This window comes from Eretmochelys imbricata, chromosome 12 (assembly GCF_965152235.1).
Source record: "Eretmochelys imbricata isolate rEreImb1 chromosome 12, rEreImb1.hap1, whole genome shotgun sequence".
NCBI classification, from domain to species: Eukaryota; Metazoa; Chordata; order Testudines; family Cheloniidae; genus Eretmochelys; species Eretmochelys imbricata.
The window spans coordinates 18820535-18838266 of record NC_135583.1 but is presented as its reverse complement, the minus strand read 5'-3'; the positions used below and the strand labels follow the sequence as shown (position 1 = coordinate 18838266).

Below are 17732 nucleotides of genomic sequence, written 5' to 3'. Positions count from 1 at the left end.
AGTTTGGTCTGCTAGAGTCTTTTCCAAGCAAAGAAAAAAGAAGGGAATTAGCGGTTCTCAAGGGGCCCTGCCCTTGAAGCAGGGCAGGGCCGTAAAAAGTCTGTGCTCTTGCCTGCAACCAGGCAGAGTGCTAGCAGTCTATTCACCCCACCGTTAAACAGGACTCCAGCAGGGATGGTGAGCGCCAAGCACAGTCTGTGGGGCTCCAGTAGGGGTGCCCGAGGACCACAGGCTGTCTGGCCGAAGGATGGGGAGTATTGCCACCCCAGGAGTGCAGTGGCAGGGGGACGCAGGCCAGCCCAACTCCACCATGTCTCAGCCCAGGGCCCTAACAGCGGCTGAGTGGTCCATCAATGCAGGGATCCGCCCGTAACACATGGACCTTGTTTCAGGCCAGCTCCCAACCAGACTGTTGCCTGGTTCCCCTGGTCTGCTTCCTACTTCTCCCCCTTGGGCGTACCTGTGTCCAGGGGTCATCGTCAGTCTCTCCGTGATACACTGCTAAGGGTATTGGTAGCAGCTCCTCAGCGTCAGGCGTGGCAGGGCTCTCTGGAAGCTCAGGCTGGTTCCCAGGGCAGAAGTGCTCCTCCTTGGCGTCCCTTTCCAGCAGTGGGGAAGAAGCATCTGTCGTCTTCGGCAGCTCCTTCTCAACTGAGCTGGGCCGGCCTTTTATATTTCCGCTTCCGGTTCCACCCCTCTGCTTCCAGTGTGTGGGTTGTGGTCCTCCTGGCTCCGCCCACCAGGCAGCTCACAGCGTTCCCTCCACTTTCACCTCGCAGGGCGGCCACGCCTCCTCGCTACTCACTGAAAAACAGGAGACCAGGATTCCCATTCTAAATTCTATTCCTTATTGTCTGTATGATTTTTTTGAGTAAACCCCTTCAATTATTTGTTCCTTAGGTTCCCCATCTGTAAAATTGGGGATAGTAATACATACCTCACAGATGTATTATGAGGCATAATTAATATTTGTAAAGAATTTTCAGGTCCTTAGGTGAAAGGTGCAATGTAAGTACCAAGTACTATTCTTCTTCTTACTAGAAGTACTTTAACTAGACAAAGTTTCTATAAAAAAATGAACTGTGCTTAATGTAGAATTTTCTCTCCTTATTTTACTGAAAGACAATATAGTACAAAAATGTAGATTATAGAGAGGTGTATTTGGCAAAACAAAATGTTCAGGTTTTGTTTTTTTTTTTTTAATGTCATACAATCAGTTTCTAAAGTCTGCTGCAGATTCCATTCTACACTGTAAGATTTTATAATTCTCTTTTAAGGATGCAGAGTATCACTGTGTAACTGTCGTTTTTTGTAAGTACACAGGCTTCTGGGCCTGAGTCTTGCACCACTAAAATTAATGCAGGTTTTGCCACTGACATCAATTGTGCATGGACAGACTCTTAATTTCACCTGTGGTAATTCCCGCTGAAGTGTAACCTTACAAGAAAATCAATTGAAAATATGGAAATTCACAATTACACTACTCAATCTTTTTGTAATTCTTCCCTCCTTCCCCCCAGATCTCTCTCTTCTTCCTTAGCAATCTGAACCTCTCATCCTTCCTTCCTTAGTTCTTTTTCTAGCATAAATTATTTTTGGATCAAAGACATTTTCTAAGACTTTTTTTAAGTTCACAGCTAGTGGCTTAGATTTTGAATAGTCACTGTATTTGTGCAGCTTACAGGTGAATATCCAAAATGTTCACTGCAGAATATTGCTTTATAAATGGTGTAATCTCTCTACTGTAAACGTGCTAGCTCTGTATCACATACTTCAACCAGTGGTTAGCAAGTGCAGTCAAAGGGCTCAATCTTTCATGGTGCTGAACACACTCAACAGCTTGTATCACTGGGTCTAGTGAGGAGAAGTGAATGATTATTATAAGCGTGCCTTTTATCTCATCAAGAATGTCTAAAGTAGTCTTGCCACTCTCCCCCCCCTTACCCCCCACCCCCAGCAGTGTGCGAATGCCAGAGCTGGCACAACCACTTTGTGACTAAGTAAATATTCTGTTTTTTTATTGACTAATAAGATGAATAACTTTCTATGAGTGGAAAAAGGTAGCTTGTGGTGTTCTTCAAGCGGTGATCTCTGTGTATTTCTTATGTGGGTACACATGTGCACCATGCACCTGAGTGTGGAGATTTAGTAGATAATAGTATCCATTGTCTGCACATACGCAGTTGTTCTCCTCATGCTCCGAACCAAGGATATAAGGGGCAGTGCAGATCCTTCTTACAACTGCATGGCCTGAGTTGTAATCCTCTGTATCCACAGATTTCTCCATCCTTTCTTTCTCTTAACAAACCTGTAAATATATTGTAAATATTTTTAGTATTTTAGTATAGTTAGTATAACTTAGTTTTCTCCCTGCCTCAGGGAGACTCTCTCTCCAAGACAACAGACTACTCTGAGTCCCAGGGTTTAAGAACTGCATTTCCTGCCTCCACTCCTTCTCCATGAGCAATGAGCACCAATGCTGCCTCTGTTTTCTGGGTGAGGCATATATCTCAGTTAAGCACAGCATTTGCTGCTTGTTTCTCCCTCAGATCCACAAGGTTCGTGAGCTCCAGCTGAAAAAACATCTGTCTATGAAACCTCAGGTTGATCTGGGTTAGGGAGACCCCCTGGTATGTCAGTCTCAACTGATGAGGAGTACCCCTCCAAGCAAATGCTCAGGAACAAAAGTCAGAGCTGCTAAGCCCATAGAGTCATCATCCAGGGCTTCTCATGACACTGAGGGGCACTCTCACAAGCATAAGGCCATATCTCCTTCCAGATCTGCTTCCAGAAGAGATCACTCCCTTACTCCCTCCAAGTCAAGTGAATCTTCATAGGTGGAGCCTAAGGAATTAGATTCACTTAAATCCTTTGGCCATGAGGGGAAGGTGTAAAGGAAAAAGGATCTGCCAGTACTGTTGTTGTGTCTGATTTCTAAGCCGAAGGATCGGCACTTGCCGACAACATCTAAGAGTTCACTTGTAGACTCTTTGACAGTAGTGGCCCTTCCCTGTAAAGAACTACCATCCTGATGACAGTGGATGCACTGGATCCATCAGTCTCAACTACTGGAACGCCCCAGACTGACAGACCAAAACTTACACCCTGTCAGAGGATATCTTCACCCTTCCTTAGCCTCAGTCTCCTTTTCCTTTGGATCTGACCTTCCTGTGAGACATTGGCACACCAAAGGAGGAAATTACTTCCAGAAGACATGAATATTCCCCTCCTTTCACCCACTGGTGCTGATGGCTCTACTGGTAGAACAGGAACCGGCATTCTCTTTGGAGGCTCCAGGTGATTCATCACCCCCACATAATGAGGTAAGTCCGGACAGAGACTCGCAAAGATCTGGGGTCTATCCCCCACCCAGATATGACTACTTAAGGGAACAATGGCATCCAATGCAGTGGGGTCCTCCTCAATTGATTGACCCTTCCTACTTGGCCCTATTGGGATCCATGGGACCCCTATGGTAGACATCCCGGATCAGTCCACCGTACCTCTTCTGTGCGACACCTACTAGCTCCATTGGAGCATGAGGAAGAGGGGATTGATCTGGATCCACATGTACCTACATGTGCTTTGTCTTCCTCACAAGAGTAGGCAGTTGCCCCATCTTTGCCATCCATATCTGACAACCCCAGTCAATATCACAAGCCTCTCACCTGTAAAAGGTTAAGAAGCTAAAGGTAACCTCGCTGGCACCTGACCAAAATGAGCAATGAGGAGACAAGATACTTTCAAAAGCTGGGAGGAGGGAGAAAAACAAAGGGTCTCTGTCTGTCTGTGTGATGCTTTTGCCGGGGACAGAACAGGAATGGAGTCTTAGAACTTAGTAAGTAATCTAGCTAGGTATGTGTTAGATTATGATTTCTTTAAATGGCTGAGAAAATAGCTGTGCTGAATAGAATGACTATTCCTGCCTGTGTGTCTTTTTTGTAACTTAAGGTTTTGCCTAGAGGGATTCTCTATGTTTTGAATCTAATTACCCTGTAAGGTATTTACCATCCTGATTTTACAGAGGTGATTCTTTTTTACTTCTATTAAAAGTCTTCTTGTAAGGAAACTGAATGCTTTTTCATTGTTCTAAGATCCAAGGGTTTGGGTCTGTGTTCACCTATGCAAATTGGTGAGGATTTTTACCAAACCTTCCCCAGAAAGTGAGGTGCAAGGGTTGGGAGGATTTTGGGGGGAAAGACGTTTCCGAACAACGTTTTCTCAGGAACCCAGTTAAAGTTTGGTGGTGGCAGTGGAAGTCCAAGGGCAAAGGGTAAAATAGTTTGTACCTTGGGGAAGTTTTAACCTAAGCTGGTACAAGTAAGCGTAGGAGGTTTTCATGCAGGTCCCCACATCTGTACCCTAGAGTTCAGAGTGGGGAAGGAACCTTGACACTACCCAATATCACCTCCTTGACATTTTACAATCTTTTGGTCCCCCCAGTAGGATGGTCCTCCTTGTAAATGATGCCATCATGGAACCAGCGAGGAGGGTGCATCACACTCCAATCTCCTGCACCCCAACTGTGCTGAGAGACACATTTGTACCAGCCAAAGAAGCTGAGTTCCTCTTTACACACACAGGACCCAACTTCCTGTTGGCACAAGCAGCCACTGAAAGTTCTAGATTACAACATTCTAAGGCTACACTGACGGATAAGGACTAAAAACAACTTGATCTTCTGAGGAGGGGAAGGTATTTTCCTCTACAAGTCTTCAGTTCCCTATTGCTAACTACCAAGCTTTGTTAGGAAAATTATTTGAGGATCTGGGGCTTTAAGGACAAACTCTTCCAAGAAGACAGAGCCCAACAACAGTTAGATTCCAGAAGAATCTATTTGGGACCTTCCCACCAGTGGTGAAATCTGCACCACAGTAGGACCTCACCATTGTACTGTCAGTACTTACCAGACCACCATTTCGAGCACTGTCCACATGTTCTATGTGTTACCATTCCATGAAGGTCACCTTTTTAGTTGCCATCACTTTGACTAGAAGGGTGAGTGAGCTGAGAGCTTTCATTACTGACCCATAATATACTATGTCTTTTATGAAAAAACGTTTCACTTTGCCTTCACCTAGTATTTGTCCCTAAAGTAATTTCTAAGTTTCACATCAGTCCACGAAGGACACAACCAATTAGAAAATCACCAAGACCCTTTGTGAGTATAGTTGAATGGTTGCGAGGACAAGCATCTGCTCGGAGACTCTCTAAGTGTATCTCTGGCTGCATCATTCTGTATTACCAATTGGTAAGTATTCCTTCCCTGGATCGGGTGACATCCTTTTCCACTAGGGCCAACGAACCTCAACAGCATCTTTTAGAGAGGTGTTTATACTGGATATCTGTACTGTGGCTACCTCAAACCATATGTTCATGAAGCGTTAAACATTAGGTCAAGCCCTTTCGGCAAAAGCAACTCTTGGGACTGTAGTGCTACAAATATGTATACCAACTACATCATTGTACCCCCTTTTAATCACCCACACATGGAATAACATTGAGACCTGCATTCGAAGAAGAAATGGAGGCTAGTTACCTGTAACTGGAGGGTCTTTGAGATGTGTGCTCCTTATCTGTTTCCACTCCATGCCTTCCTTCCCCTCCGCTTCAGATCTTACCTGATTTGCAGTAAGAAGAGGAGCTGGAGAAGCATTGGTCCACGCTGCCCCCTATACTTTTAGTTCAGAGCATGAGGAGAACAACTGCGCATATGTGAACTAACGGACACTACTTTCTAAAAATCTCTGAACTCAGGTGCATGGTGAGCATGCATGCTCACATGTGGAATACAGATAGGGACCACACGTGAAAAAACCTCCAGTTAAAGGTAAGGCACCTCCATTTTCTGATTTGCGTAGGGAATTACTCTGATTATAGGAGCAAAGTTGAGGTAGTTTGAGTACCATAAATAAATGTTTGTCCTTTTAAATGTTTGGATTTCTTGTAAATTTAACTCTGAATTTCCTGGGCTTTTAAGGGTTGTATTTTCCCCAACTACAACATTCCTGTAAGGCTTTTTACGCTTAGGATGTTGGTACGTACTGTCAACCTTAACTTTGCTCCAAAGAAGTTTTTGTGTGGAATTTCCTTAGTTTTTAAAATTGCCCCTGAATGTGAGGTTTGCAAGAGGGGAACCCTATACCTAAGATCCCTCTAAGATCTACAGGAAGAGAACTCCTGTCGGGCAGAATTTTGGGAGTACAATCTATAGAAGTATGGCTTTGTCTGTGTAAGTATATTAACAGCCAGCAAGCATTATAATGAGCCCGTTATCCTCATTCTCTGCAAGATTTCAGAGGCTCATTGATGCCCACAACCCTTCTGTACAATGAATCTTAGTGGGCTCATGCCCATTGCCCTTAGGTAAACCTTGGAGTCTCTTCATTCATTCATTGGAGGCCTACACACACACCATACAAGTCTTGGAAGGATTGTCAGGGACGTCAACTCATCTCCCACAGGCCTTAGACTCATGGGGAAAGAGTATAGTGTCTGCATGGAGAAGATAGGTTGGGAGTCCAAGTAATTTCCTAAGGATTGTGGGGTTTGGGAAGAGGCTGATAGACCCTCATCGTGGCCTCACAAGAGGAGGCAGATGGGGTCCACTTAAACTATAGCCCCACACAAGGAGACTTTCTGAGACACACCCACAAGCCTCCTTTCATCCCCCAAAAGCCAAAATACAATCAGTAGTCATCTGACAAGTGTAAATAGCTAAAATGAGTTCTAGATTGTCAGCCTAAAAAAAAGGAGGGGGTGTTTGTCCCCTACAGAATGTTGTAAAGCTTAAATGGAATAACAGTCTTCTAAGGGAAGAAAAAATCAATTTTTTTTTCGTTGCTAAAAGGAAATGTTTTTTCCAGTGCTGGTTTTGAATGAGTTTGTGTATTTACACAGTTGAATCTCATATCCTAACATAAACTTTCCATGAATAATGAAGGCCAAATAATGAATGTTTAAAAAAACAAAAACCCTTCAAATAAAAACAGCTAAATCTAGAAGCAGTGAAGGGCAAAGAATTTCTTATTAGATATGCCATTTCTTAATTGTTGTGGTTAGTGCCTAGATACGATGGTGATGGATGTGTTAGAAGTACTTGGAGATGAAGCAAAAAGCTGGGGAGGGGGTGGGATCGGGGGTGGGGTTTGTTTTTGTTTTTTACCAAGTAGATGAACACATCTCTCTGTTACAGAGACTTTTCATACTCTCACAAGATTTGTTTTAATCTTTAAACTTCATCATGTAATGTCATACCCAACAAGTGATAACTACACCTCTTTTTATATAAATCTCCTCTCCATGCACGTGTGCATGTACATGCAAACTTCCCCATACACTGATTTTTTTTAATTAGGATATTTATTTTTATTTCCTGAAGCCTTTCACACCATCCACAGTTTAAGTGCAGAATCTTTCTGGAAGGGCTGGGTGGCTTCGTGTTTCCAGGCATCCTTCAGTCTGGTGGTATTAGTATAGTTTCAAGTGCAGGCAGGTTCCTCTCAAGATGCTCAGCAAGACTTCTCAAAGAGACTGGAACACAGTTGGAAATGAAATATAGAAGCTGTCTCTTCTTGTGCTTGACTTGATTTAAGAAATATCTGCAAAGATATTGGTTATTTCCCAGATGAAAAAATCATATATAAAGCCAAGACACTGGTGTTCTAAAGAGCATTATCCTGTCTATTATGCAAGTATATGAAGGATTTTCTCCATTTTAAATAATTAGTCTATCAGAGCTTTTAGTTTTTAAAAACAAAATGAATGCTTGAGACTGATTTCTCTTTCAGCTAAAAGACTAGTTTTGACAGTACAACTCTCTATTCAGTTCTGTTCAGCTTGTCCTGCATGTAGTTAATAAAAGGACAGTTAGGTTAAAAAATCACAATTGTATTTTCAGATTTTTTTGACCTATTTATCAATATGTTTAATTTTTCTTCCAATTTTGCAGTTTGAGTTAATGTTTAGTTTCCTGCTAACAGAGCCCTTTGGGTAGATAGCAAAGTTGTTGCTCCTGTGCTGCAATTCAAAATGCTGTTTCATAGAGAAGATCAACTGCTACAATGTGTATTTTGAGATCATAGGCCAGAGCTCCAATTGGCTATATACATGGATATAAATTCATCTTTACCCGTTGAAGTCAATAGAGCTACACTGATTTACACTAGCTTAGGATCTGGACCATGAGGCAAATGTGTTCCGTATTGTTTTAATTAATGGATTACACCATTGTTTATTAAGGTTGCACCTTTCTGACCACGGCTCACCAAAAGATAGCACAAATAAACCTGCAGCAAACCTGTTTTCACCAAAAGAAGTGTGACAGGATCCTTTCCCCCCCCTCCCCCATTTCCATCCCCTCTCCCCCATAGGACGCAACAGCACTTTTTTTTGTCAAGAAAAGGTTGACCTTAACAGCGCATCCTTTTCTCCTGCATGGGGAGAGGACCAACAGTAGAGCCCCCTTCCATCAGCCATCCTTTGCTTTTGAGCACATTAAATGATGTCATGGAGCAGGGACACCTTTGTGTGAGCCACGTTTACAAGTTTGTATCCCATTGGTGTTTAAGATGCAAAACACTGGTAGGAGTGTTTCTAGAACCAATTATCTACATTGTTGTGGTTTTTGTTTGTTTGTTTGTTTTGATTTTTGGGGAAAGGGGAGAGGAGACAAGGAGACAAACATTTTGAAATCTCTTTTAAAAAAAAACCTAAATGTGGGGATTAAAAAACGGGATATGTTCTGTTTAATATTCTCAAAATATTCATATCGAGAAGCTTTTTCATTTTCCTTATAGAAATGATCCTAGTGATCATGTGTCTGGTATTCATGTAAAGCATGTTACGGCTTTTACTTCCTTTATCCAAGATAGAGAACAACAGTGTTTCACTGAGATGATAATAGGTAGCAAACTTTGTGAAAAAGTTATTTACAAGGCTAAACTGTCAGTTTGTATCACAATACTAAGCGAGGACAATGATAAACTCATATCGTATTACTACAGCTAATAGTTTTGTATAATAACATAAATCAAGTAATTGTCTTTCCATCCCCTTATCAAAGGAAAAAGATTTTTGAAACATGGCTTGAAAGCAATATAAAGGAAGAGAACACTGCATATTCTAAAACATCCTCTTTGCTGCATATTCTAACATTGTTTTGGCAGCCCTCTCCAGAAGGATGACCGTGAAATGGCTAACAGTCCTGGAACCCAAAAAATGTTTTAAAATTTACAATGCATGATAAGTAGCTTCTAAATATCTCTTCTTAGAATGTTGGTAGTATCTGTTGAAATATCTTGTTTGTGCAATACACATTTGTAATAGTCGCAGAATGTTGTAATGTGTGAGTTTCAGAGTAGCAGCCATGTTAGTCTGTTAGTCAAATAAATTGGTTAGTCTCTAAGGTGCCACTAGTACTCCTTTTCGTAATGTGTGAGTGTTTAGCATTGACAGCATGTGTGCTAAGAGAGACAGTCCTGTAGCCCTTCATTTATTGAAAATAGCAGAAAAGTCTTCCAAGGCCTAAACCAGCTGTGTATCCAAGGGGTAGATAAACTGATATTTTTTATCGGTTTTTTTTTTTAATCTTGGAAAAATGCATTTGACTCAGGTCCTTTTAGCACCTCAATAAGTATTTGTTTGAGTGGAGGTTTTTGAGTTTTAATTCCAGCATCTCAGATAATGAAATCTGACAATATAAGCATGAAAGGTGAATCCCGACTTCATTGAAGTCAAGGGGAGTTCTGCCATTGACTTCACTGGGGCCAGAGATTTTACCCTAAGGCCCCAGACCTACAGTCAGATCCATGCTTGTGGACCTTTGTACTCAAGCCAAGCCCTAAGTGGCACATATTGTTTGGCAATAAACTCCTTTCATACATTTTCATGCATTTGTTTGTCAAAAATTGAAAGTTAGTAAAATTACATTCATAATGTAAATATTGTATTATACAACTTAAAATTCAAAAGATCCAAATGTGACTATTAAATTAATGTATTGGAATACTTGGGACAAGTATAAGGAATGTTTTGCTTTTAGGGCTTTGTTTCAAGTAGAAGAGATTCTGTTATGTCAAAGTGGGTTATTCTCCCTAATTTTTGCTGAGTTTTAAGTTTTTTTGAGAGCCTCTTCCTTAATGAAATGAAGTGTAGTGTGATAACTGAAAGACAAGAATATTTGTTTTGTTTTTGTAACTCCTATTGAGATGTAATGCATTGGAAAGATCTTCTCTTTTTGGTTGTCTCATAAGGGAGCCGTATGGTCTCTTTAACTTAACCATTAAATCTCCTTCTTTCTCCAGTCTCTTTTATCGAATTGCCTTTGTTTAAGAAGTTATGGAAAATGTAATCCATGTTACATCTTTGCTGTCTTAATTAAATGGTCCAAACAGTCGTCACTTGGAATGAGGAGCTAATGTTTTTGTATTCTCAGATTCTGTTCTTGCTGTTTAATTTCTGCCAATTGCATTTAATTCCTTTATTAAAAATATTATGTTCATTATATTTATTTAAAAATTTACATTTGATTCCTACTCTGGTGAAAATTATTGGCTTCTGATTTCTAGTTACCTTAAATTGCCTAAGTAAAACAAGAGAGCTGATAGCTTTACCAGTATTTGCTGTTCCAGAAATTTGTGTATGTTACTCTCCCCCCCATCTCAACGTAACTTTCATATTCTCTTTATAGGGCTGCTCTTGGTCTGTCATATTTGTGGATCTTGACGCCCATAATCGAAACAGACAAACTCTTTGCTCATTGCTACCCCGAGAATCGAGGTCTCATGTAAGTAGCTTGATGGAATTCAGTTTAACAGAATATAGAAAAAATAAATTGGTAAGAACATAGTTCTTAGCTTTATTACCATTTTAATATCCTATTTAATAAAGGATATGAACTTGTTGGTTGGGAAGAAATTAGATTCTTCTGTTTAAATATTACTGCAGAATAGGAGCCATCTCTGCAATAGAATTATCATGGCCAACCTCTCCTTTAATTTAAGAATAATTAGCGCTAGGTGAAAACAGTGGCCTAAATAATTTAAAACAGAAAGACCTATTGGTCTATGAATAAGCGCAGCCAAGAGAGATGTTTAAAGGGGTTTGAAGTCTCATGGGTGGTGTGCTTGTTTTCATCCATCTTGCACACTATATAGTGGCTAAAATATCTGCCGTTTTTAAGATATTTTTGTTTCATAGTAAGCCCAAAGCCTGAGGTACTAAATTACTAACAATTTGAATTTGGGATTTCATCTGTTACAGAAGGTATATGAGTAAGGCCCGACCTAATTTATGGCCATGAAAAATATATTACGAACCATGAAATCTGCCCCCCCCCTTGAAATCTGGTCTTTTGTGTGCTTTTACCCTATACTATACAGATTTCACGGGGGAGACCAACATTTCTCAAATTGGGGGGTCTGACCAAAAAGGGAGTTGTGGGCAGGGGTGGTCACAAAGTTATTTTAGGGGAGGTCACAGTATTGCCACCCTTACTTCTGTATTGCCTTCAGAGCTGGGCAGCTGGAGAGTGGTGGCTGTTGGCCAGGTGCCCAGCTATGAAGGCAACGCCTTTCCAGCAGCAGCGCAGACGTAAGGGTGACAATACCATACAATGCCACCCTTACTTCTGCACTGCTGCTGATTGCTCAGCCTATTGTCTCAATCTCAACTCCCAGGATTCTGGGTTGTCTTCTTCTCTAGGGCTCAGCTGCTCCCTCTCTGTGACTTTTCCAGGGTCTGTTAAAGTCTCTCTGGACAAATTGTCTCTCTGCTGTTCTGGGCAGTGCTCTATTCTACATCCAAGGCTCTGCCACTTCTCCAGTGGCTGGAAGGGGAACCTGGGCCCACTCTCTACTTCAGGTTCCAGCCCAGGGACCCTGTGCTCCACAACTGTGGTCTACTCACTCCCAGACCTGTTTGTTGCTTCCCTGGTCTCTGTCCTACTCCCTCCTTCTATTTTTTGACACCTCTGGGTTTACCACTTGTCTGAGCTTCCTCTGCTCTCCGTGGCTTCGTCCCTTTTTGCTTCTTGCCAAACCCTATTATCTCCAACACACCTCCCTCCTGTCAAGGATTGACTGCAGACTACTTCCCCCTTCTGTACTCAGCTTCTTAGCTTTATAGAAGCCCTGCCTGTTCCTGCCCAGGTGAGCGTCATCCTTAATAAAATGTTATTGATCCCTGGCTCCCCTCCAGGTGAAGCTGATGCAGTAATTTCTTCCTTTCCTCTCACCTTAAAGCAAGTTCATTTTTATTCTAGCTGAAGAAGACAGATTCCATACAAAGCTTTTAAGAAATTCTGGTTAACCGTATTTGCTCCTTAATCTTGCCAGCCTAGGTAATAAAGGTTCATGGTTGGTCTTGAAATTGGATCCCCAAATTACCAGTCTGTTCACTGGGCTAGCTTAAAGGGTGCTTCCCCCCCTAAAAATAGAGATCTAGAATATCTTCAGTATATACCCCATGCAGGTTATCAGCTTAATAGTAGGTCAAATTTTGGGCCAAATAACGTATCTGTGTATCCTAGTTTTTAACACCTATTTCTCAACAAATATTGTAGCTAATTAACTAAATACACAATTTCTTCTCTAACCTTATGCCTTTTTATTGTTGGGATTTTTAAATCTTCTTGTATTATTTTCCATGGTAGTTAAGTACAGAAAAACTGTTTTATCCGGCACGTCACCAACCAGAAAGCTCTATAAACCGGCATCTCTGATCTTCATTGAAATGCCAGTTTATAGTCTGGTTGGTGCAGGGCTGGCAGGGTGTGGGAGGGGTGCGGAGCACGGGCTCTGGGAGGGAGTTCGGGTGTGGGAGGGGACTCAGAGCAGTGGGTTGGGGCGTGGGAGGGGGTGCGGGGTGCCGTATCCAGGGGGGGCTCACCTTGGGCGGCTCCCCACAAGCGGCAACCCAGTCCCAGTTGTTCCTAGGCGGAGGTGCTGCGGGAGGCGCCGCTGCCCCATCCCGCCCTCAGTGCTAGCTCCGCAGCTCCCATTTGCTGGGAACCGCGGCCAATGGGAGCTGCGGGGGTGGCGCCTGCTGGTGGAGGCAGTGCACAGAGCCGCCCTCCATCTAGGAGCAGCCGGAACACTTCGCCACTTGCGGGGAGCTGCCCGAGGTGAGCGACCTACGGATCCGACCCCACACCTCCTCCTGCACTCCAACCTGCTGCCCTGAGCTCCGTTCTGCACCCAAACTCCCTCCTAGAGCCCTCGCCCGAAACCCCAGCCCTACACCTCCTCCCGCACTTAAACTTCCTCCCTCTTAGTTAACCAGCATTTTTCATTTACTGGCACCCCCCATTTCCCCAACATGCTTTTACTGTAAATAGTCTTTTTGCTTATATTCTGATTTCATATTTCATTCACTGGGTTAAGTTCTCTTTGATTATGCATGGAATGATTTCTAAGAGATGAAGAGAAATTAATTATTTTTTCTCTAGAACACTGATGCAGCACTTCTACCCTGCATTAGTTATCCTGCATTTGCTGTGGATGATGATGCTTTATACAGTCAAACACTTGATAAGGTTGTTAGAAAACTAAAAGGAAAATATGGGTTCAAACGGTTTTTGAGAGATGGTTACAGAACATCACTGGAGGACGAAAATCGGCGTTACTATAAGCCAGCAGAAATTAAGGTAATGGAATATGTTACTGGAACACACAACATGCTTAGGGAGAAATTCTGCTCTTTGACATGAATGGAGATCTGAAGTTTTAAGTATTTGTTTTCAGAACAGAATTTGACATGTTTTTGCTGATGATTGCTGCTACTTGTTATGGTTTTAATACAGAGTTCTGCTTCTGCTCACTGCTGGCTCCTCCAGGTATCCTGTGAGTTTTATCAACAGCAGAATTTTTATTGAAAAATAGCTGAGTCCATTGTAATTACGTGTATTAAAATGGTGCATTCACTATAGTTACATTTGTGTCAGCTCTTCCTGTATAGTTTTCTCTTTTCAAGGATTTTAACTAGCTTTATAAGAGTGTCTTTCAGGTTGACACTGGTCATACATAATCTGATTTTGGTGTATGTTTTTTTTTAACCAAATTCTGAAATGTTAGTTTGGCCATCATTTTTATGGGTCCCACTGGTTTTCCAAAAGTAGACCTATTCTTATTGACACAGCTACATTTCGCCTGCTTGCTCTCCGTCTATGGTGGATTCTTTTTGGCAACTGTCACCTATCAGTGAGTTAATAGCTTTATCATGTCTATATTTTTTCCAGTGATATCCTTTAGTGCTGGAAAATCAGGCCTGTGTAATAGGAAACAAAATTAGACTTCCAGCAAGAGTCTAGAGCAGGGGTAGGCAACCTGTGGCACGTGGGCCAAAGGCAGCACGCAAGCTGATTTTCAGTGGCACTCACTGGTCCGGGAGGGGTCCTGCATTTTAATTTAATTTTAAATGAAGCTTCTTAAACATTTTTAAAACCTTATTTACTTTACGTACAACACTAGTTTAGTTATATATTATAGACTTCCAGAAAGAGACCTTCTAAAAACGTTAAAATGTACCACTGGCACACGAAACCTTAAATTAGAGTGAATAAATGAAGACTCAGCACACCATTTCTGACAGGTTGCCGATCCCTGGTCTAGAGAGACCATATTGCGAAGCTAAAAAATTTAAAAATTTTGTTGTTTTCTCCCTGTAACCCTTTCCTCAATAGAGAGAGAGGTAGGGGTGTGTGTGTGTGTGTGTGGTGGGGTGGTGGGGGGTAGTCTCTCATTTTATATAATATAGAAGCAACCTAGTTGCACTATACTTAAGGCTGTTAAAGATTATATCATCTCTCTAGAAATAATATAATAAAAATGCTTAAATACATCTGTTTTTTATAAGGAGCTGAAAAAGACAGTTTTAAACTAGTCTTTACTTCAAGATGTCTCTGAAAAACAGAAGCAAAACAATGGGTGGAAATGGTTGTACTGAGACTGAAGGTCTTAACTTTGAATTACAGTCACTCCTCGCTTAACGTTGTAGTTATGTTCCTAAAAAATGCTACTTAAGCGAAACGATGTTAAGCAAATCCAATTTCCCCATAAGAATTAATGAAAATAGGGGGGTTTAGGTTCCAGAGAAATTTTTTTTGCCAGACAAAAGACACACACACACACACAGAGTATAAGTTTTAAACAGTTTAATACAGTACACAGCAATTATGGTTGTGAAGCTTCGTTGAGGTGGTGAAGTCAAAGGGTGGAAGAGGATGGGATATTTCCCAGGGAATGCCTTACTGCTAAATGATGAACTAGCACTAGGCTGAGCCCTCAAGGGTTAACACCTTGTTGTTAATGTAGCCTCACGCTCTACAAGGCAGCACAAATGGAGGGAGGGGAGACAGGATGCCAGAGAGAGACAGAGACACACACCATGTGTGAGAGAAAGAGAGACGTGCATTGCCCCTTTAAGTATGCTGACCCCACTCTAAGTACATTGCCTTTTTAAGTAGATCAGCAAGTTGAGACAGCAGCTGCTGCCAGCAAGCTCCCTCCGTCCTGAGCCCTGTCCGGCCCCCCTTGCTCTGTGGAGATGGCCCAATGGAGTAAAGGAGCAGGGGGCAGGAGTGGGGTGAGGGGGACACCCTGACATTAGCACCCCCACCCTTCTCCCTGCACAGCAAGCAGGAGGCTCCCGGAAGCAGCTCCAAAGAAGAGGGCAGGAGCAGCACACTGCAGTTGGGGGAGGGACAGCTGAACTGCTGGCAATTGATAGCCTGCTGGGCGGCTGCTGCACAGGGAACTTAGGGGAGCGGGGAGCTGATAGGGGGCTGCCGGCCCACCCTGGTTCCAAGCCCCCACCAGCTAGCTCCAACGGGCTGCTCTTTCTGCAACCAGTGGACAAAGCAGGCGGCTGCCAAACAACGTTATAAGGGAGCATTGCCCAGCTTTAAATGAGCATGTTCCCTAATTGATCAGCAACGTAACAACGAAACAAGGTTAACTGGGACGACTTTAAGTGAGGAGTTACTGTATATCTGCCCAGGGCAAGGAGGGCATTTGGCCTGGGCCTCAAGCTCAGGGGGGGCCTCAAATTTAGGTATTCGTTAATTTTTTTGCATTTGATCAGTTTCACAACTTGTTTTTATACGCATCCCTATCGGACCATAATGTGACACTCTCTTAGCTTAGAGCTGCAAATTTAAGCAAATAAGAGATGTGATTTGATAAAAGACATAATTTTTTTATTAACTGATAGATTTTGTCATATTGTAGAGTTTAAAATATTCATAAATATTAATAAAAATGTGTCTGTTCTGATGGCACAAGATGAGACCATGTGTCATCATTTTTTATTTTTATAATGGCTAGGGGCCTCAAAACCTGGAATTGGCCTAGGCCTCTCTGGACCTCTGAGAGGGCCTGCGGCTCTGCCCTTTGTGGTCTAATGCTGGCCTTACTTAAACTTTTACTTTTAGTATTTAACTAAATTTGTATTTAGTATTTCAGAACATTATATTATTTTTTCTAGATCATATTCTTCTCACGTGAAAATGTGAGCTTCCAAGATTGAGAATGTTTCAGTACTTTTTTTTAGGAGGAAACAAACTGGAAAAACTTCTGAGTTATTAGATTACGCAGAATTGTGGAGTCCATTTGATTGAGATGTGTTGTATCTTTGCATGTGCTGTTCTGAGAGAATGTTAAGTCAGCAGTTTAATCATTGATTTGTCTGATGATAAATGTGCTTACATTTAAATTCAATGAACAGCTGGTTTCACATAACAAATAGGCAGGTTATTTATCACTTAATTTAATTTCACAGTTGGCTACAGTCTGGGTATATTAAAAACAATTTCACTGTGTTTTTGAATATTAATGTCTATCAGTAAAGGTTGTCTGAATTAAGTTTCCATTTTTCCTTCAAATACTTTCAGATGTGTCTTAATTAAATAAAAAATCTTCTGCTGAGAATATAACTTAGACTATGTAAATTTATTACTTGAATATATGCTAAAACATGTTAAAAGCACAATAAATCTCCATGAAACAAGAAAAATGATCTGTATTTTAAAATGAAGAACTAATGTACTAAAATAATAATTTGTATTCATTTTTATCCTCCGGTTTAAAAGTGTATTTGAATGCATTTCTTTTAAACTAAAATGTTGAATTTTTTTTTCTTTTTAGCTGTTTGATGGGATTGAGTGTGAATTTCCTCTGTTTTTTATTTTCATGATGATTGATGGTAAGTATGGCTTGACACTAGTGTTTGGTAAAGACATTAGAGGCTGGTCCTTAGAGAACAGAAATGAAATTATTTTCCTTCCCTGCAAGAGTAAACTGTAATTCAGTGATACAAATGTCTCATTGATAGGTCTGCCTCATGAGTCAAATACAATGAATTATTTCAGATATTTAGGGTGAACCATTTCTTTGAATAAAATCAAAGATACAGATAGCAATCACTTAAGTTAATAATAACGATGCATGGTTCACAGACACAGTACACAATTCTAGAAGTTCAGATCCTGCTTCAATCTTTAACTAAACCTGTGGGAGCGGCTTAGCTTTTCCTTCCCCAGCAATCACCTCCCTTATTCCATGGGCCCTAAAATGCCTACCATTAATCTTCTTCCTTACTCTTGTCATCCATCATTCTTACTCTCTTTAGGTTATCAGGGACTCCACCATTGCAGTACCTGGCTGTGTGTTTACTAGAACTTGGTACCTCCCATTTTCTCTCTCTCAATGGACCTGAGATGCACCAAACTCCAGTGT

At 41.5% G+C, this 17732-nt stretch overlaps 1 protein-coding gene across 4 annotated transcripts in view; it reads left to right on the top strand.

Moving 5' to 3' along the window:
- Positions 1-17732, top strand: part of PHKB (phosphorylase kinase regulatory subunit beta) — a 218574-nt gene that overhangs the window by 116354 nt on the left and 84488 nt on the right. For all 4 annotated transcript variants that reach the window (XM_077830734.1, XM_077830733.1, XM_077830732.1 and 1 more), the window contains 3 exons: positions 10691-10786; positions 13448-13645; positions 17142-17199. In XM_077830734.1, the coding sequence (XP_077686860.1) occupies positions 10691-10786; positions 13448-13645; positions 17142-17199 (352 nt within the window). The remainder of the gene's footprint in view (positions 1-10690; positions 10787-13447; positions 13646-17141; positions 17200-17732) is intronic.